This window comes from Hemiscyllium ocellatum, chromosome 7, assembly GCF_020745735.1.
Source record: "Hemiscyllium ocellatum isolate sHemOce1 chromosome 7, sHemOce1.pat.X.cur, whole genome shotgun sequence".
NCBI lineage: Eukaryota > Metazoa > Chordata > Chondrichthyes > Orectolobiformes > Hemiscylliidae > Hemiscyllium > Hemiscyllium ocellatum.
The window spans coordinates 88,347,538-88,369,398 of record NC_083407.1 but is presented as its reverse complement, the minus strand read 5'-3'; the positions used below and the strand labels follow the sequence as shown (position 1 = coordinate 88,369,398).

Genomic DNA, 21,861 nt, shown 5'->3' with positions numbered 1-21,861 from the left:
TGTAAGTCAGTATCCTCAGTCACATTATACAGTTCATTGTTTGTTTGGGCTTTGGAGTCATTATGCTGATGTTTTGTGAATTCCAGTATATTCACTGGTGGCATTGGCACTTCGTAATCTAACTGAGAAGAGCACAAGTGGTGGGGCTACTATCTGCGTATCATCAAACTTTCATACAAGCATCTACTTTATACAATTGAAGAGGTCCTTCTTGCCATAAAGCATATTGATATTGCACTACATGAACACCCATTTTCCATTGAGTTCAATTTGGAAACATGTTAACTAATGAAATATTTTATCAATTTATGATGTATTGACATAGCAAATTAAGAGGGATTAATTCAAAAGTGGGCCTTATTGAAATAACTTATTGCATTCCCACTATCTAAATAGTATTAAATTTAATGAATTATGAAATGCCAGCAATAGCGTTATGCAGCAGTGCAAAACTCTGCACATTTACAATAGACCCGGTTTTATTCCAAGGAGTTGGTTGGTCAATATTCCTTACAAAAAGATTCAGGGTGAAAGAGATCCTAAAGGCTGTTTAGTTGTTTTTTTCCTTCAGGAATCCTGAAATTGTCTGTCTTCTAGTGGTTTGGATCTTACCTATATGTAATTGCAGAGAGAATTCTCAAAGACTTTGCAGTCCTTTAGATTGCATTGGTGTAGTGTACGTAGCTTCACAGTACAATAGGTCCCTGGCACTTTCCAAGTAAACTTGACAGACAATTCCAACCCCATCTCGAATAATTTTAAAGCGTAAATGATCGAGTTTGCCCATTGAAATGTTTCTAACAATTAGCACGGATGCCTTAACTCATGACATTAGTGCTGATAATCAATATGTGCTTTTAACATGTCACGTAAAAAATAAAGTTGATAAATTTAACTCATAAAAGTAAATATCAAGTTCAATATTATTGTATATCATTCGTCACTTACTGATATTTATTTTTTGACAGTTATGTTTCGACTCTATGACACAGATGGAAATGGTGTTCTGGACAGCTCAGTAAGTTTTTATTTGATTGTTTAGGAATTGCAGAATTGTAATCCTTGAAACTTGCTGACTCACCAGATATAAAGCAGGGAGATGTTTTTCTTTTCAAGTCTACATTTTCTTGAATATCACAGCAGAAGTAATAATAGTATTTAACCTTTTCCATGAATGCTATGCAGATTTTACTGTAGTATTGGAATATTGTATATTTCATTGTTTTAAATGGCCACAAGCATTATTCATCCACATAGACATGAGAGCCAAGTTCAGTCCTGACCTCCCCCAAGTTACAGTAATTTTGAAACAGGAATCATTGAATAACAATTAAAAACAGCAACCCAAGGCTGTTTCCTTTTACCTGGTCACTGTTATCACTGCCCTTCTCTATGTCTGAATGCATGGGATAGTTCCCAGCCATCCAAGATTGTCTAAGCTTCTGTAAGAATTGAAGATTGCTCTCCCAAGGCAATGCTGTGAACAGTGCAAAAGGAAAATATAGAACATGCGTTTTGAAAAATTTTGTTTTGGGGGAGAAAGGTGATGTTTGAGTCTGATAATGAATCATTTCAGTTTCTGATTGAAGCTGGAATGTAGTACATCATACGGAGAGACATGCTGGGCTGCTAATGGTCAGAGGGTGATTGGAGGCAAGAGTCGACTTCATATCTGAACAAATTTGGTGATCAGCTCCGATCTTCTAAATTTAGTGAAAACCGGGGATCAGACCTCTGGTTTTATTGGGCAGCATGGTTTGAGGTGATTTTTTAAAAAAAAATAGTTGGCAAAGAGCAAGGATGTCAAGAAAATGAGATCGAACCTCATACAATGTTAATTTCATCCTTTTAGTTTGGAAAATTCCTTAATCTAGAGCTTGGGAGACTTAGAAGGGAGCCTTTTAATATTGATGACAATTGCCTTTTGCAGTTTAAATATATTTAAACTAAGAGAATGTAAACAGTTTCACCAGAAGAAGGAAATGCGAGTCCACCAAAAGTAACCTGTTGTTTTCACACTCAATGAGTTAAACACAATTAGGTTCTTTCTTCAGCTTTCTTCCCACTGCCAAAAGAAATGTTATTTGCTCTGGAAAAGTGACAACAATTCAAAGTATAATGGGGAAAAACCTGTCTAAGGCACAATTGCTTTCTCTTTCATCTTTGTCTTTACTCTGTTTAGATATGGGGAAAGTAAACATGATTTATACAGTGATTTGAATTGATCTTAATATATGTCATTTGTGACAATTCATGTTCTGAAGTATACACTGTTGAATTTTGCAACTTAGGCAGAACTGCTGCCAGAACATAAACCAGGGTCCCGAGCCCACATGAGTGGGCAGCAGGACACCAGGCGGTGAATTTGGGATGGTGTCCCATTTCTCAAGATGTCAGTCCTGTGTTCAGAACAGCTACTCAGCAGCCTTTGTAATGGCTGTAGTAAAGGTGCAGAGGCTGCAGGGAGAAAGTGAGGGCACCTTCACATTGAGGACTCTTGTACAATTTATTTTACTAAATGGGGCTCTGGCTTTTGGACGGTCAAAATAGAGACACAAAGCTATGAGGATGGTTGCTGTTTGTGGGAGACCCCTCCATGAACCCTAAAAGTAGCTAGAACAAGCCCCTGACCCTGGCCTTCCAGGACACCATCACAGCTTACGAGATGGTTTACAAATGCACCATAAAATATCAGCGAGGGCTGGAAATGGCCGTTAAAAAGATAGCATTCATTCATGCATTGCTTGCCTTTGTTTGATGGACAGTGACCTTGCTGTCGTATCCACTATTAACAAATTGTGCCCACCTCATGCTTTCCCCACTCTCTTCCCAAGACCTCCACATTGCACTGGGACTGAGAAAATCCAATTCATAATGTCTTTGCAAGCAAAGGCAAAACATGTCAGGCGGTTACCTTTTTAAATTTTGTTTTTTCTTTTATTGCAGGAATTAGATCGTATCATTAATCAAATGGTCCATGTGGCGGAATACTTGGAATGGGATGCGACTGAACTCAAGCCAGTAAGTGTTGCTTTGAAGCACCATTGTTTTATTAGGCAAGTGATGTATTCACTGCCCTCTGTGTGCCCTCTGCAAACTTCACATAATGATTCCTAGAAGTTGCATACATCTGTTATTTTAGATTAATGCCTTTACTGAACCATTGTCAACATGCCTGCAAATCATCAGGATGAAATTTAATTTAATTTAGTTTAATATTACACCTCCAGTATGCAGCCATATGTCTTCTGTTTATTTTAAAAATTGTAGTCACAAAACAATTTCTTGAAAATGTATTTTCTGCTTTTGCATTGATTTTAGGTGACATTTCACAATAAATGTATTATTCCACCAGACCCCCCCCCCCCCCCCCCCCCCCCACCTCCCCACCTCCCAAATCCACACCAGTAAAACCTTCTAAAATTGATGCAAAACCAACTGGGAGAGAAAAATAATTTCAAATGATTGAATGGCCTAAACTGGGTAATAGTAATATCACAGTTTGTGGAAACATTGCATGCTGATGTGAAACATGTTTATAAGACCTTAAGATCACAAGATACAGGAGTACAAATAGGCCATTCAGCCTTCTGTACCATTTGACGATGTCTGATATTTCTCAACTCATTCTCCTGCCTTTTCCCCATAACCCTTGATCTCCTTACTAATCGAGAATCTATTCCTGACTTAGCCTCCACAGCCCTCTGCAGCAATGAATTCCACAGACTAGCCACCTTCTGACCAAAGAAATTCCTTGTCATCTTAGTTCTGAAGGGTCAGCCCTTCACTTTGAGGCTGTGCCCTCAGATCCTAGTCTCTCCTAGTCATGGAAACATTTGCTCCATGTCCACTCTAGCCCCTCAGTATTTTGTAAATTTCAATGAGAATCCTTCCTCATCCTTCTAAACTCCACTGAGTACAGGCCTACAGTCCTCAACTGCTCCTCATATGACAAGGCTTTCATTCCTGTGATCATTCCTTGTTAAACCCCTCTGGACCTCCTCCAGCACCAGCACATCCTTCCTTACAAAGAAGGATGAAAAACACTCACAATATTCTCAATGCAGTCTGACCAGACGCTAATGTGGTCTCACTAGACTATGGAATTTTAACCTTTTAAAATGGAGAAAGAAAACAAAGATTTGCCTGTATTATTTCCAGGCTGTCTCCAAATTTCCCGAACTATATCGTTACTGGGACTGTATCTCACTCTGGATGTGATCTCTTCTTCCTGACTGTGTGAAGCTTATTCTATAAGGGAGAATTCCTTGCAAAGATATTTTTGCCTACCTTGCTTGTCTTATCACAGACTTCAGTCTTTTCTTAAATTTCCCCAACTTCCTCTCTTCAATTTCACTGCCCTCGTTCATTTCCCAGTGTCCCTCCCCATCCAACCACATGACCACCAACAGTGCTGACAGTATGACAATAATTATGAATGGAAAACTTTGCCATTTTCAGAATATCTGCTTCAGTGGCCAAACCCCTCTCAAAACCTGATGCCTCACCAGCTCTTTTTCATGATTCCTCTAATATGATTCTTTCTTCTACAGTTACGAGTGAAAGGACTTCAAACTTGAAAGTATCTGGTGTGTTACTGGTATAGTTACTAATCATTAGATCTGTCTGAATCACTATAAGGAGTATTACTTATCCTATTTCACCAGCAATTCTTACAAACATCTTAATTATCATGGATATTAAGGTTAATTCTTGGTTTGATTGTTGGTGGTTAACTCCCATCTCTTCCCACCACTCCCATTAGCTTTATGTGATGAATGTGTAATTATCATGAGTGAACCAGAATTTTTTTTGCAACTTAAGCTAACTTGCTAGAGTTTTTGATAAAGTAGCAGGGAACGTTGATGAGGATAATGTGGTTCACATGGTGGACATGAAGATGCTTGATAAAATGATAGCTACAGTGTGGTCCACGGAATAAAACAGAATAAGATACCAAGTTGTCTGTATGATAGAAGACAGATGGTTGTAGCAAATAGTTGTGTTTTGGACTGGAAGTTGGTATACAGTAGTGTTCTTCAGGGCTTAGGACTAGAATAACAGATATTCTCAATTTACAATCATGATTTCAACTGGGCTTGTAGGTTTGCATATGTGTACAAATGGCAGGGCAGATTGAGAAAGTGGTTAAAAAGACATATGGGACTCTTGCATTTATACTCAGTGCATAGAGGACAATACCAAGAGAATTGTGATGAGCCTTTTTAAAATGGGTTCAATCTCAAATATGTCTGTTTCTGCCTGCCATACTTCAGGAAGGATGGGGAGGCTTTAGAGAGGGTGCAAAGAAGATGTATGACAATGTGTGCAGTGTTGACGACTTCTGTTGCATGCAGAATGGAATGATCTTGGATTTTCCTTCTTGGACAAGAGAAAGTTGCGACAAGATTTGAAAGAGATGAGGGGCCCAGATGGAGTAGAGACACAGAAATTATTCTTGATGGTGGGGTAGACAAGAAATAGAGGATATCAATTTACAAAGACTTAGAAAAGAATCAAAGACAACATGAGAATTTTATAACCTGGGGAGTGGCACTGCCTAAGAGCATAGTGGAGGAAGATTAATTTGAGGCTTTCAGAAGAGAATTGGCTATGCATCTAGAAATGATAAAGTTGATTTACAGTGGAAGGGCTATGGGAGTGAGTCTAGTTAAATTGCTCTTGCAGACTGCTGAAATGGACTCAGTGGGCTGAATGGCCACCTTCTATGCTGTAACCACTCCATAATTTTCGAAACCTAAGACTATCACTTTCAGCCCTGAACAGAAGTACAACACATGTTCCATATTTTCTCAGAAGTTCATTCAATTGAACTTACTCTGTGCATGGTGCCCTCAGTGCTCTATCTGAAAGCTTCAAACACCATTTATTATCTGTTTATGTGAAAGTCAATAATTTTGCCTTCAGTTGCCCTGATTCATATCATCTCCTTCTTCGGTTTCCACACTTCCAGGCTCTGTAAACTTAAATTTAAACACATTTCAACTTCCACGACCCATTCATGTACCACCCCAAATCCAACACACTATCACTTCGCTTGTTACTACCACAACATATTTCCCCGATGCTCAATCTTTAACCTCATTTCCAAATCTCTCCATGGCTGTACCCTCCCCTCGAATTTTTCAGTTCCTACGTTGTGTGCCAGCTCATGTCTTCAGTTTTCACAACTCCAACGTTCTGTGTAATATTTCTTACCTCCTCTTAACCCCTCTCTTCAATCTTTGACGTCAGTATCATTTTTTAAATCTCACCCTGTGCTTCAGAGCAGCTCCACTTCACCACCTTACTGCCCTCCACCCACCAAAGTTTCCTCCAGATTTGATTATTCTACCATAATTTTGGTCATCCATGTGAAGCTGAAGTATTCCTGCTCAGTGTCCAATTTCCATCTTTGATAAATATTTTGAGATTGTCACAGAAAGCAGTGTATTATTGTCTTTTAACTTTCAAAAAGAACAGCAAATATAAGAATTCTAATTAAAAGCAAAGAAACTTTGAAGGAAAACACTTACAAGGCAGTAGATTAGATGTGCATATATTACTCTGCAGATACTTATGGAAATGATGGAGGAAATAGACTACGATCACGATGGGACAGTTACACTGGAAGAGTGGATAAGAGGAGGAATAACTACTATTCCATTACTGGTCCTCCTTGGCATGGAGACAGTAAGTACAGGGCTGTAAGCATTCATTTGTGAAAATTATAGAGCTACTCAGAAGTAGAATTTTAAACATTGAGTCATGCTTTTAACGACCATCAGTGATTTCTTCATAACCACTCGTGGTACTGGGTAATTACATTATCTGATTGCCTACGGAATTTTATTCATTAATATTATTTGTACAATGCTGTTAATAATAAAAATACTAATGCCCAATCATGTTGCTTAGCTACTTATATAATTATGGTAAATAATCCATGACAATTCAAAGGGATGATTCCCCAGACAGTGACCGCTAATCTTGTTTGGATTGTTGTTCAGTGGTTAAGTGCTTCAATGTCCCCCACTCTGTGGGGTGGGGGAGTCCAGAACTAGAGGGCATAAGTTTAGGGTGAGGGGGAAAGATTTAAAAGGCATCTAAGGGTCAACTTTTTCACGCAGAGTGTGGTACATGTATGGAATGAGCTGCCAGGGGAAGCGGTGGAGGTTGATACAATTGCAACATTTAAAAGATATCTGGATGGATAAATGAATAGGAAGGGTTTAGAGGGGTATGGGCCAAATGCTGGCCAATGGGGCTAGATTATTTTAGAATATCTGGTCAGCATGGACGATTTGGAGCGAAGAGTCTGTTTCCGTGCTGTACGTCTCTATCATTCCATGCACAGATGTATGGGAAGTGGTGCATTTCAGTCAGAAAAATGAGAAGAAATGGGTACAACCAAGCTGTACCATTTGGAGGTGTGCAGAAACTGAGCTGGTTTGTACACACATTTTGGAAGCATACAGTTATGGGTCTGGTTTTTGGCTCCCAAGGCTGGTGTACAGAATTGGGGAGTTCCCTGTCTTGCCACGCTCACCACAATAAAGAGCAGGATCTTCATTCTGGGATGGGTCGGGATGATGATTCAGGGCATGAGGCAGTCAGGCACCATCACCCTGATGCAGATTGGAGACAGCAACAGGAGCTGCTGAGTCCTCAGGTCAATTGTTTAAAAGGCCTGCTTTTGCTGTCTGGGCTCTAACTTACCTTTAGCTTGTTATTAGACCCTCAAGTCTTCATATGCACCCACCCCCACCATCTCACACTCCATGCCACCCACTCCCAATGGTCCAGTATGCCTCTCCACCACAATCCACCGTAGGGCCCCTGACTGCCTCCATGCTGATCTATGCACACTCATCCCATGGTCCAAACACCAAATATCCTCCTGCACTGGCTCAAAGTGTTAGCAATCTGTACCCTATAAAAGATGCATCTGCAGCAACTTGTAAAGTTTAATAACACCTTGTAAATCCACCATCTGTACGACTTAGAAGGACAAGCAGAAGACATAGTGGAACACAAGTTTCTCCCCAAGCCACACGCCATCCTGATTTGGAATTATATCACTATTCCTTCATTATTTTTGGCAAATAATCCTGGAGCTGCTATCCTAACAATACAGTAGCCATACCTACAACAGGGAGACAGGTAGTAGCCTTAACTGTTTAAGATGTGTGGCTGGGTTGCAAATCAAGCTTTGTTGTGGATGGTTGAAGTGTGTTCTTGGAACTGCACTCATCCAGACAAGCGCAGAATATTCTATAACACTTCTGACTTGGGCCTTGTAGATGATGAGAAGGCTTTGCACAGTCATGCAGTAATTAACTAGCCTCAGAATTCGCAGTTTCTGACCTGTTTATATTGCCACAATGCCTAGTCCATTTAGGCTGTGTGGTGGGAGTGTTAGTTCCCACTTATCAGCCCAAGCCTGAATGTTGTCCTCACATTGCTGCCTGTGGGAGTGCACTACCTCGGTATCTGAAGAGTCTGAAGTTGTTTGAAACACTCTACACAACCAGCAAGCATCTCCACTTCTGACATTGTGATGTAGGGATAGTCATCGATGAAACCATTGGAGATGGTTTGGGTTTAGGATACTACCCTGAGGAACTCATGCAGAGATGTCCTGGAGCAGTGATGACTGACCTTCAGCAACCATAGCCAGTTTCCTTCTTGTGCTGGGTATGACTCCGACCAGTGGAGAGTTCTTTTCCTGATACTCATTGACTCCAATTTTGCTAGACCCCTGTGGAGCAGACTTGATGAACCGATTGGCCTAACTCAGCTCATGTATCTTTTTGTCTATACTATACAATGTCCTCCTTAATCAAACACTGATGTCAAGGTCACTTGTTCTCACCCCACCACTGGAGTTTAGTTCTTTTGTCCAACTTTGGCCCAAGGTTCGAATTCTGGAGCCAGGTCGCCCGGGCAGAGCCCAAACTGAGTTTCTGTGATTGACAATAAAGGTTGTTGCTTAGTAAGTGCTAGGATTGCAGATGTTGGAGATCAGAGGTATAAAGTGTGGTGCTGGAAAAGCACAGCCAGTCAGGCAGCATCCAAGTAGCAGGAGAGTCGACGTTTTGAGCATAAACCCTTCATCAGGAATATGGAGGGGTGCCCGAGGTGGCTGGGAATGCGATAGATAGGTGAAGGTGGGGTGTGATGGTGATAGGTCAGAGTGGAGGGTAGCGTGGAGAGGTAGGAAGGAAGATGGACAGTTTAAGATGGCAGTGCCGAGTTGGAAGGTTGGATCTGGGATTGGGTGGGGGGAGGGGAGATCAGGAAAGTGGTGAAATCAACAATGATCTCATGTGGTTGGAGAGTCCCAAGGCAGAAGATGAGCTGTACTTCCTCTAAGTGTCACGTAGAATTTGATGGTGGAAAAGGCCCAGGATCTGCATGTCCTGAGCGGAGTGGGAGGGGGAGTTGAAGTGTTCGGCCACAGGGCAGTAGGTTTGTTTGTGTTCCAGAGATGTTCTCTGAAACCTTCTGCAAGTTGACATCCTATCTTCCCAATGTATCAGTGCTCACATCAACAGAACTGCTTGATAGTTCTGACAGTGAAACTGTTCATCTCTTAGCTTATCTTTCAGGTTAAACTGATGGGACAGTAATTAGTAAAGTTGGATTTATCCTGGTTTTAGTACACCAGACACTCTTGGATAAGCTTCCCCTGTTGTCAGGTTTTGCTCAGTATTGTAGCTGTACTGAAGGAGCATGGCTAAGGGTGCAACTGTGTCTGAGGTGAGTACTGCAGCTGGGACATTGCCAGCTTTTGCTGTATCCAGTGCCTTCAGCTTTCTTTTTAAATTGCAGAATGAAAATGCCCCCTCTGGTTCCTGATCATTTTTAATGAGGTTAGCATTTTATTCCAGATGTAGTAATTAATACTGCTGTTTTGCTGGGATCTGAATTGTGTCCGTAGAGCTTTAGTTGCCCCCACCTGGACTATTATTCCCAGGAACTCTGACGCAGTATCACTCTTACCCAAACATAAACTTGATCCATCTCAATTTTTCAGGAAGAGATCCAGTCTCCTACCTAGTTGTTACTCTAAGCGTCTCCAATGCTGAGTAGCAACTTGAGAATGGCATACATATTCTGAAGACTTCCGCACTACTTATGTAAAATGCTAGTCAGCCTCATCCTGAACATTGGGTCCAGTTTTGAATACCCTATCTGAAGAAGCCATGTAAAGAAGCTGGATGGATGAGAGAAGGGATTTCCTGGAATGGCTCTATAGATGAAGGATTAAGTTATGCAGTTAAACTGCAGAAGCTAGAGGCATGCTCTTCAGAGAAGGAAATTCAATGACACATATTCGAGGTGATTAGCAAAAGAGGTGATAACAATGAAAGGAAACATATTTGTAATGCATAACCTGATAGGATGATGGAAATAGTTGTATTTTTGAAAAGCAGTTGGATAAAGCAGTGAAGGGGAAAATGCAAGAGGGAAATAGGAGAGTGGAAGTAACTGGAATGCTCTTTGAAAGGGCTGACACAAAGTTAATGGCATGAATGATATGAATAAGAATAATGATATTTAAATATGTAGGTTAGGAATAAGAAAAAGTGAACATTCACTGAATGTGCTGCTTGTTTTCATTGTGTACATTTTTTCACGGCAGAATGTGAAAGATGATGGTCAACATGTTTGGCGATTAAAACATTTCAACAAGCCTGCATACTGCAACTTCTGTCTGAATATGCTATTGGGTGTTAGAAAACAAGGTCTCTGCTGTTCTTGTAAGTAAATCCTCATGCATTTTACCAGCAAAGCATCCACAGCTAATGGAAGCACTTATATTTGAGTGTTCCTAGCCATTTTCTCTGAATGTCTGCATGTGTTCCTGTACCTATTTCGATACGTTGTGGAATATAAATCCAACTCCTTATTATTGTATTTTGAGATTAGGCCAATTTAGCTAGCGGGAAAGTTACTTACATATTCAATATTGACAATCTGCAAATTTAACCAATTTGAATTTGATGAAATCCTAACTTGAGATTACTCTGAGCGTTATTGTTCACATGTCTGCTAAACATATCTTAACATAAGGCAATTTTGTCTGTTCTCGCCAATATAATCATTATCATGTTGTTGAAAATAGTAATTTCAAGGATGTGGTGATATTGAGAGAGAGAGGAGGTATAATGCAGAAATCATTTGATAATGGTTTTTGTGCAAGTTAAGTGTTGAGCAAGCATTCATTACATGGTAAGACAAAAAGAATTGTGGAATAATAGCATAGATAATTAACTGGTTTTGTGCAAGTCTACTGAATTTTGCTCTGAATTTACTTTGTGTTAACTGCTTAACAAGCTGAGTCTAAAACTGGGTGGAACCTGCCAAATTGTTCCCCATCGGTTGCAATCTAAAATCCTACTGATACAAACAATTAAATTTTCACAAGCTGTGGAATTTTTCACCCCATGCTATAATATTTATCTTTCCTGAAATTACTTTTCAGCATATTTTTTGAATATGATCTTGAAAATACTGCATTTCAACAAACTGTTTTCCTTCCTGTGGAGCTTGTCATGTTATTCAATCAGACATTCAGCAATGTATGTGCATTTTATTGAAGGAGCTGCAAGAAATGAAAGATCAAATCAGCAAGAGAAACTTGGCCTGAGGAGCATCCCAAAGCTCCCAAGGGAAATCCAGAGCTTGGGCTCCAAGGCAGCTGGAAGCATGGCAGTCAGTAGTGAATTGGAGAAATGGAGATATCTTGTAGAATTTATGTAGGTTACAGAGATAAGGAAATATTATAAAAGAAATTTAAATCCACGATTGAGATTATAAAACCATGGCGTTGTTCAAACAAACGCCAGTGATGATGGGTGTACAAGATGTGGAGTGGGTTGGGATGCCGGAAGCAGAATTCTGAATGAGCATGTGTGGATGGTGGATGGGATCTGAGAGTTCAGCTCAGAGAGACAGGAAAGCATTAATTAATCAACTGTAGCTGAGGTAGAGTTGGTGATTTTAGCAAGGTGGGAACAGGTGATTTTAGTGACGGGATGGGTATGCAATCAGAATATGCCATCATATGGGACATCCAAGTTGTGAATTGTCTTAGATGATTGTATGATGAAGAGTGGAGATGATGGCAAATGAACACATTTAGTAGCAGGAATGGAAAACAATGGCTTTGGTCATAATTTTTATTTGGAGGAAATTTCTGCTCACAGTACTGGGTGTCGGAGAAGCAGTCAAAAATCTTGCAGCTGGGGGTGAGGTAGAATTAGGTGCTGCTGTCACACATGATGGATTTTCAAATGATGTTTCACTGGGGTAGCCAGTAGATAAGAATAGGAGGGGGATAAGGATAGATTTTTTTGTGAAATCAAGAGGTATAGGTATGAGAATGGAAAGAGAAGTGAAATCATTGGAGAGGATCCTGTGACTGCAAATTGAAAGATAGGAGAGGAACCAAATGAGTGCAGTCACACTAGGCAGCAGACGAAAGATATTTGAGGAGATTGTTATTGTCAACTGTGCCTAAGGCAGAGTAAGAAAGATGTGGAAAAAGAGTAGAGTACTGTTACAGTCATTCAGAATGTAACTTTGATTTGTTTTTTAAAAAAGCCTCCAGTCACTTTTTTTTAAAAGTTTCTCTGTGCTTCATAGATTTCATGTGCTAAAACGTTTGATTCTACTTAAATACGGTTGCATACTTAATCTAATTTTTAAATGGTTACTTTCCATGCACACAAATTTAGTATGATTTTCTAAGGCTCTAGTTCCAGGATGCAGCTTTCCAATGCAGAAACAGGCAAGATAAGCTGATGCAGAGAGGCAATTCTGTCAGTTTGTAGGAAGTCAATAAAAGCCATGAGTCTGGACTGATTTCATTCAATTTCTCCTCTTCATGCTCCCAAGATGTTTCAGCATTTAATAATACATCAAAGAAGTTCAGGAGGGCTGCCAAGGAAATTAGTAGCAGACTTTGATACTACCCTTAGAAATTGGCAGAAGTCTTTGGAGCCAGATTTAAGTGAGAATGTAACAATGTGAGAAATAGGAGCATGAGTGGACCATCTAGCCTACCAAGCCTATTCTGTGTTCTTGGGATGATGGTTGTTCTTGGGCTTTAACTCTCTTTTCTTCCCTGAAATTTTTATCCCTTAATTTTTGAGAAACTGAAAGGTACCGATCCCAGTGTTAAATATAATGAACAATGAAGCATCTGTGTTCTTTTGGAATAGAAAATGCCAAAGATTCACAATCCTTTCGAATAACATAATTTGTCCTCTTCTCTATACTGAATGATTGATTGGTTGCCCCTTATCCTGAGATTGTGCACCACCCCAAATTTTAGATTCACTAATCAATATCAACAATCTCTGTGTCTATCATACTGTGATGAAAGGTATATGGTTTGAAATAAAATAATTTTGTTTGAGTTTGCATTTTAAACTAGTGGCATATGGGACTGATCTTGTTTTTGTGAAGAAGTTTAATAATTAATTAAATCAGTCATTTCAGAACCATGATTTTAAACCAGTTTATAAAATAGCAGATAACTGAAGCCATTGTGAATGGCAAATGAAAGTTGATTAAAATCATGGAGTTTTATGACAGGAGAAGAAAAAAAATCAGCAGAAGCTAGGATGGGCAAGTCTAAGTCTTTGTATATGTTTTGTCCAAAGCATTTTAATTTAATGGTGACCTGAGGTCAGACGGAAGAAAAGAGTGGAAAAGAAAATTTGTTCAAAGCACTTAGGCAGCTTTTGGTTAGAAATTTGCTTTCAAAAGTAACAAAGTTTAAGATCTCAGTATTGTGAGGATTCACTGCTCTCAGGCCCAAAACTAAAAAAAAACCAATGACATCAGCCTACAGATTTATGAGGCAAGAAAAGATTCCCTGGGTTTCTAGTTAACTGTAAAGTGATGGTGTTGGGGAACAGAGAGGATTTAGTTTGGATTCTTTTAAACTGTGATGTATGTAGGTAACTATTTTTATTTTGGTTCTCTTCCTTTGCATAACAAAAGTTTTATTTATTGTTAAAATCAAATCTGTAACCTTGTGTTTATGCTTCACTGAAACACCACCGTATTACATGAAAAAAACAAAATCTGATCAATCGTCAGATTTCATACTGGAATCTGACCTGTCGGTTGTAGCATCAGCTGGGATCATAACTCTATCAAGGTCCTTCAGAACTGTGCACATTTCAATGAGAATGTCTCTCATTCTTCTAATCTCCGGAGAATCTAAGCCCAATTTATTAAGTCTCTCATCTCGCTGAACTGATCAGGGGCAACTATTCCAATGCAAAACAGCTTCCAGGATTTTGATGGAGACTTTCAATTAGGAGTAAGAACTCAGAGTGGAGGGGGATGAGACCAACATGCACGGGAAACATTCTGCTAAGTATCAGGTCTATTTAGTGAACTCTAAATTCCAGATTTGATATAATTCACTTCCTGCAGTTTGGTAGGAAAGTTGATTGGAATCTGTGTCTGCTCAACTAAGCTGGTTTTGAGTTGCATCATTTGGCAGAGTGAAAGTCGCAACCCAACATTGTCGGGATAAAGTCATGATTGCTTCACACACCAGCAGCTCCTTTCAGACCAGTTCAGGAGACTTGCAAAGATCAGCTAGTTTGTTTTCCACCTTCCGCATTATTGAAGTGACAGATACCTTATTTCAACATAGCACAGGAGAAAACCAAAGGGGTGCTGTAATGTAAGAGAAGCCATTTTGCAGATCAATCATTAAACTAAAACACTGCTGTCCTCTAAAATGGGCATCCCAAAGCAACTTTCGTTTGAAAAAGGGTTGAGAGATTGCAGAGTTCTGAGATGCAAAGACTGTCCTCATACATGCATCATGAAAGGTTAGTGTGCACAAACATCAAGTAATTAGAAAAGCTAATAAAATGTTAGAATTTATTGCAAGGCAAGTTGAATACAAAAGTAGAGAAGTTATCTTTCGGTTATATAGTGTACTATTAAGACTGCATCTGGAGAATTGTGCACAGTTTCAGTCACTTTATTGGAAGAAATATGTACATGTGTTGGAGACAGTTCAGAGGTTTTTCAGACTCGTATCTGAAATGAGACAGTTACGAGGAAAGATTGCACAGGCTAGGCTTTATATTGGTTGAAGTTTCGAAGACTAAAACATGACTTGATTGAAACATACGAGATGCTGGAGTTTTGATAGGGTATATGTTAAATATGATGCTTGCTCTTTTAGTGGCGCCTAGAACCAAAAGTTCCTGTTTAAAAACCATGTTAAAACGGACAAAGTGAAATGTTTTCTTTGAGGGTCATGAGTCTTTGGAACCCTCTTCCTGAAGAAGTGACGGAAGCAGTAAGTGAATATTTGTAAGGTGGAATAGATAAGTTGTTGTTACCAAGAAGGTGAAGAGTTGTTAGGTGGGAATGCAGATTTGAGGTTACAGTCAGATCAGCCATGATCTTTTTGAGCAGGAGTTGAAGGGACTTCATGGCTTTCTGCTGCTCCTAATTCATATATTTGTGTGTAGTTTTATCATCAAAACAGATAAATTGTTCATGTCTGTAACTGCAATCTGTAAATTTGCTCTACACCCTATCAGCTGCAGCAAAGAAAGTAACTATACTTCAAAACATGTTCACTTGCTATGTAGAAAGGCAACAAATTTGGGTTTATTGTAGATACTTTGTCACGTTCAGCATTTTGAGTCACACCCTTAAGGAGTCTGACGATTTTATTTTTATGCATTTCAAAGGTGAATCAAATTATCTCCAGAAGGGCAGAGGCTTGATTTCAATCATTAGGCTCTATTCTGCAACAAGATTCCACATCAAGGTTCAAAGTCTCAATGATAAGCAAAATCATTCAGTCCAATTAGTAAACTGTATCCTGAGAGAAGGGTACTAAAATAGCAAATACGCTACATTACCACACTTATATAAGTTGTCTTACTTAGTTTAAGCAATCAGGATACTTGTTTGTGTGCTATGAGCAGTGTTTTGGTTCTAGAATTGCTTTCCCTTTGGATGTCCATCATTCAGGTGCAAGCTGCAGTAGCTCACATTTAGCTGAGGACTATGAGTACCTGCCCAACAATAATGCTTAGGTGTCATGTTGAGTGGACAGATGGTGACTCCAGTCAGCATGGAACTCTGATTAGGTACCAGCACTATCTAACACTATTCAACACACACAGCTGAACATATATAGGGGAGTCAGGTGAAACCCTGCTCCCCAAACCACCCCACCCCACAAAGTTCTTTTAAAGAACCATGAACTGTCTCATTTCAGATACTAGTTTGAAAACCCTCTGAACTATCTCCATGACATTTAAAGGTTAGTTGGCGGATTTGATTGAGTTCCACTGACTGTTATTTTGATTGAGCAAGTGGTTGGCTGTTCCTGCAGTTATTTTAAAATCATCAAAGTCTATAAGGAGTGCGGCAGTGCGACATGTATTGAAGGGCTTTTCTCTAACTTTATGGATTCTGCATAAATCACTTATTCCAAAGTATGAGTGCAGGAGAATGCATCCCTCTCAGGCCACAGCATGACTGTGGAGGTGACTGTGGCCATGATTATGTGTTTAGTTCATTCCTGAATAGAGGACCAATCTTGACAACACTTCTCAGTGTGCCTTTCACTGGCAGCATGGTACATAGTGTAATTGCATTCCTCCTTGAGAAAAACACATAATTGTCACATTTGTAAGTGGACATCTTTTTTGATAACCCAAGTGTGCCTATATTGAACTAAATGTATTGCAATTCTGCTGTGTAACAAACAACAACTTACATTTATAACAATCTTAACAGAAGAAAATGTCTCCAGGCACTTCACATGAACATTATAAAATAAAAAGCAACTGCACAGGGCATGTGTGAAACACTCCTGGAGTACAGTGCTTTGGTCTCCTTTTTAAGTCATTCACTGAAGGTTCACTTGGCTGATTCTTGGAATAAGGGCTTTGTCTTATGAGGAAACATTTAAGCAGCTTGGGCCATATTCTGAAGTTTTGATGAGAGTTGATGTTACTGATACATATGAGACTCTGAGAGGATTGACTGGTTAGCTGTTGAGGAAATACTTGCTCTCACAGATGAGTTCAGAATGAGGGGGCATATTTTCAGATGAAGTTGTCTCCCACAGAAAATGAAGATGAAAAGGAATTTTGTCTCTGAGGGTCTCTAGTGTTTGGAATTAGCTTCCTCGGAGTATGGTGGTGACTGAGTCATTGAATATATTGAAAGCTGAGCTAGACAGACGTTTGACAAGGGTGTTGAGGGTAGTGAGAAAAGTGGAGTTGAGACCAACATAATTGTTTCAATAGATCAGATGCCTGTACCCACTCCTGTTTCTTATGTGCTTGAGTTAATGATTTAAATTATGCAACTTCAAAATGAACAGAGTAGATGACATATAAGGCAAGACCATATTGGGAATCAAGGATTATTTGACCTCCCTGTATTGTGTTTTTCAGTTTGCAAATACACAGTCCATGAGAGATGTGTTTCCAAAGAAATCGCGTCATGCATAAGCACATACGTAAAGTCCAAAAGGAATACTAATGTAAGTGCAATTTTACTGAACGTTTGCAGTACATGCAGATGTGTTTTAAACTTCTGAATACTGTAATTCTGAAAGTGGGATATTCATTAATGTGTTAGGATTTTCCTCAAAGCACACATTACAATCCTCTGTAATGAATACTTTAGCTGTTGTAAGCAAGCTCTCCAATAGCAAACCTCAAACCCTGATAATCACAATCTCTGAATGTTAATTTTTCACAGGTTATACAAGGTTTATTTGTAACAGTCTAACATTTACAAAATTAGCTGTGCTATTAAAGTGATTGATTGTAATTTAAGCACATTTTAATATGTGTGCCAGCGAAATATTTTTTGAACAGGGTTCAACCGTGAACCCTATAACATTTATTGATCTAATGTGGCTTTCAAGGCACAAGAGAGCACATCCAATTACAAGTATACTCCCGCTTTGTGTAAATCTTTGGAGAATTACCAAACAGTCAGCAAAATAAAACTGACCTTGGTTCCTGATCCCGTTTTCACCTGAGGAAATGGAAGTTCGTGGGAGCTGATTTACTTTGGAACCTTGAATCACAGATTCACAGCACTGTTTTGGTGCAGGAGATCAGAATAATTCTTTGGAAGCCCTTGCTGCCAATTCACTGGTGACCTGCCAGTCAGTGAGTTTGGGCTGTCCACCCAGTCTTTCATGCTGATTTATTGATAACTGTCTCTCGCAGGAATAAAACCTGCTAGAAATGCAAGCCTTTAGATTCGAAGAAATGTCATCAAAGGATACTTGCTATCCCTGCACACTGTTTACCATGACAATGTTTGTCCTCTCTCCTTCCTGACATTGTTGACCAACAACCCCCTCCCACCCCAAACAATGCTTACCCTCCACCTGACACTGATCCACTGCCAAATGCTGCTGTGTTATCCTGAACTCAGACACTAATAAAACCCTTCTGAATCCATGCTCCCCACCTCCTGACATTGCTCACACCTCTTACACTCTCAGCCCTTAATGCGCTCCACAGCTCTGCTGTTCCCTCTCAACACCACTCCCCTCCTTGCGTGACACCCGTGGCACAGATCACCATCACCATCACCATCACCATCACCATCATCACCATCGCCATCATCACCACCACCACCAGCACCATGCCTACAGGCATTTCCAACACTGCTCAGTTTACTCTCCTTCTCTTCACCTTCCCCACCAGATTGTGGGATGGTGCTGAGCAGGGTCTGGAAGTGGTGAACAATTTTAGGAGTAAGGTGAATATTGTCAGGTGTGAAGAATAAAATGAGGCGTGCTGGAAAAGGAGCGAGCAGTGTTGGGCTGATGGGTTGGATGAGCACAGCATTTGCAACAGATATGGGTTTGTTTTGAAATGGCAAGTTCACTGCACTAAAGGCAGAATTCGAGTATTATGTCTTCAGCTCTTGACGTGAAAGAGGTCATGGTGTCTTTGGAATTGTGCCCAGCACTGGGCCCCTTATCCTGCCTCATTGCTGGGTACAAGCTGAAGCAGGATTGGAAGGTCCTAACGCCACAGCATAAAAATGCAAGCCTGTTATCTCTGATGGGGTCGGCAGTGCACACTCTCACTTCATCACTGACCAAGAGATTCAGGCATGAAAGTTCCAAAAGAATATCACAAAGAAATAAATGAATGCCACCAGATGAGATCAGTCCCATCAGAAATGAAACTGCTATCATTTTCAAAGGCGTGCTCAAGAGGGTGAATGCAAAGTTTGAGATTGTGATCCCTGCCCCTGAGGGCTGTTACAGCACCCCGTGTGTAGTGATAGGTGACAAACTATCTTGGAGCTTAGAGCAACTTGAGGTTTTGAAATTAAATTGAATGCCACAGAAAGTGGTGGTGAATGACCTTTGAAAAGGTAGCTGGGCCAAAGATTATTTTGTGGTGATGCAAGTAATGCTGCCTTAGCTTTCATAATATCACACAATGTAATTTACCTCTTATTAATTTTGAATCTCTTGGTATGTTCTAGGTGCCCCATTTAATTCATACAGAAGAGCTAATTCTCTAATTTGTCTTATTCAGCCTTAATGATCTTAGTCAATTTCTCTATCTCCGATGAAGGTCATGCAGCATGTTTGGGTGGAAGGAAACTCTCCAACCAAATGTGATCGATGCCGCAAGAGCATTAAATGTTACCAGGGTCTCACCGGTCTCCACTGTGTTTGGTGCCAAATAACTGTAAGTATTGAGGAATTAACATGCATTTTTTACAGTGTATGCGCAAGGATTATTGTGAAAACTGAGCAAAATTTCATGAACACTAGAGGGCAGGCTGGTTTCTCAGTGCAGGCAAAGAGTCATTGCCAACTGCTGGTGAAATCTTAGCTAGAAATGCACAGTTTGGAACAGGAGTACCGTTAAAGAAGAAAAATTGAGTGTCATTGTTTGCTGTATTAAGATTTTTTCAAACTAATAGCATTTTATATAAAATCCAGGCAATTAAAATCAATTCTTTTTACATGACGGGAGAACAGCGATAAAAGTGATTCCGTTTGTTCAGTTAAAACTATATGTTAAAAGATGTGGGCAAAATGAAAGAAACAGACCTTAACCATTGATTTACATCATATTACAAACACTTCATTTAGTTTTGATTGCATGCTGTTCATGGATGGTAAAATTGTGGTACTTGAGTGTACAACTCTTCCTGATGTTGCTGAAATTAAGTTTGTATAAATGCTGCCACACCTGCCTTCAGTTTGCATTTCCCCACATGCATCCAATCTGGTGCTTCCACTGCAGTTCCCTCTAACAGTAAAATAAAACTCCTCTGCATGGTGTTGCAAGATGAAGTGATGTCCTCTGCTGGCACTATGTTATAAGATGGATCCTCACCATTATTTATCAGGTTATATGAGTTAGCTGGACACTTGGTGACCATAAAGGAGATTTTTTGCAGGTATTCTGCTTGTAGTTGGGCTCTGCTTTGTCCAGTGCAACAGAGCAAGACGGCTTGGTAGTCTGGCAAGAAGAGGCTCTAGTCCTAAGCAGCATGTAGTTTATTGAATGATAATAATCAGGTACAAGTTAGATGGTGTGATAAACATTGTGACAAAAAAAATGAGATCTCTTTGGAGATCCACGGCTGCTGTCCCAATCAGGTCCTTATATCATCATCATACTGGGTAGAGTTCAATGCATTCCTCATCTTTCACAACCAAACATTGTGGAAAAGGATAGACCAGATCGAAAAATTAAAGTTTTAGTTTGAATAAGGCCAGTCTAGATGGTATTAGACAGGAACTTTCAAAAGTTGATTGGGAGAGGCTTTTCACAGATAAAGTGATGGTTGGAAAGTGGAAGGCCTTCAAAAATGAGATACTAAGAGTTCAGAGACGTATTCCAGTTAGTGTGAGGGGCAAGGCTAGTGTGTATGCTGGATGACTAGAGGAATCTGGTCAAGAAGTAGAAGGAGGCATATGTCAGATTTGGATAACTGGGATCAAATGAATTTCTTGGAGTATAAGGTCAGGAGGAGCATACTTAAGAGTGAAATCAGTAAGGTAAAAAAGGGCCACAAGGTAGCTTTGGCAAATAAGGTTAAAGAGAATTCAAAGAGATCCTAAAATACATTAAGGGCAAAAGAGTAATAAGAGAGAGAATAGGACTCCTTAAAGATCAACAAGGCTGTCTATGTCTAGAACCACTGGAGATGGATGAAGTACTAAACAAGTACTTTGTGTCAGTATTCACTGTTGAGAAGGATGTGGAAGAACTTGACAAAATAAATTGTGATAACTTGAAAAATGTGATTGGTGTGCACCTTGGTGAGATATTTGTATCATCGATAGCCACTGATAAGGGCAGGTGCCAGGAGACTGAAAGTTGACTAATGCAATGTCATTATTCAAGAAAGATGGTAAGCAAAAGCCAGGGAACTATAGACTGATGAGCCAGAGTGGTGGTTAATTTGTTGGAGGTTTCAGAGGGACAGGATTTATATGCCTATTTGGAAAAGTAAGGACTGATTAGGGATAGTCAACGTGGCTTTGCCCATGGGAAATCATATCTCACTAACTTGATTGAGTCTTTTGAAGAAATAACCAAGAAGATTGATGAAGGTAGAGCAGTAGACATTGTCTATATGGAATTCAGCAAGGTGTTCAATAAGGTTCCACATGGTAGACTGGTTAGCAAGGTTAGATCACAGGGAGAGCTAACCAGTTGAATACAAAATTGGATTGAAGGTAGGAGACAAAGGGTGATGGTAGAGGAGTGCTTTTCAGACTGGAGGCCTGTGACCAATTGATGTGATGCAAGGATCAGTGCTGAGTCCACTGCATTTGTC

The 21,861-nt window shown here is 39.8% G+C and overlaps 1 protein-coding gene across 2 annotated transcripts in view; it reads left to right on the top strand.

Moving 5' to 3' along the window:
• The window catches only part of LOC132817538 (diacylglycerol kinase beta), a 519,975-nt gene that overhangs the window by 252,403 nt on the left and 245,711 nt on the right, over positions 1–21,861 (top strand). For both annotated transcript variants that reach the window (XM_060828035.1, XM_060828034.1), the window contains 6 exons: positions 969–1,018; positions 2,947–3,021; positions 6,574–6,693; positions 10,649–10,766; positions 17,472–17,560; positions 19,635–19,751. In XM_060828035.1, coding sequence (XP_060684018.1) covers positions 969–1,018; positions 2,947–3,021; positions 6,574–6,693; positions 10,649–10,766; positions 17,472–17,560; positions 19,635–19,751 — 569 coding nt within the window. The remainder of the gene's footprint in view (positions 1–968; positions 1,019–2,946; positions 3,022–6,573; positions 6,694–10,648; positions 10,767–17,471; positions 17,561–19,634; positions 19,752–21,861) is intronic.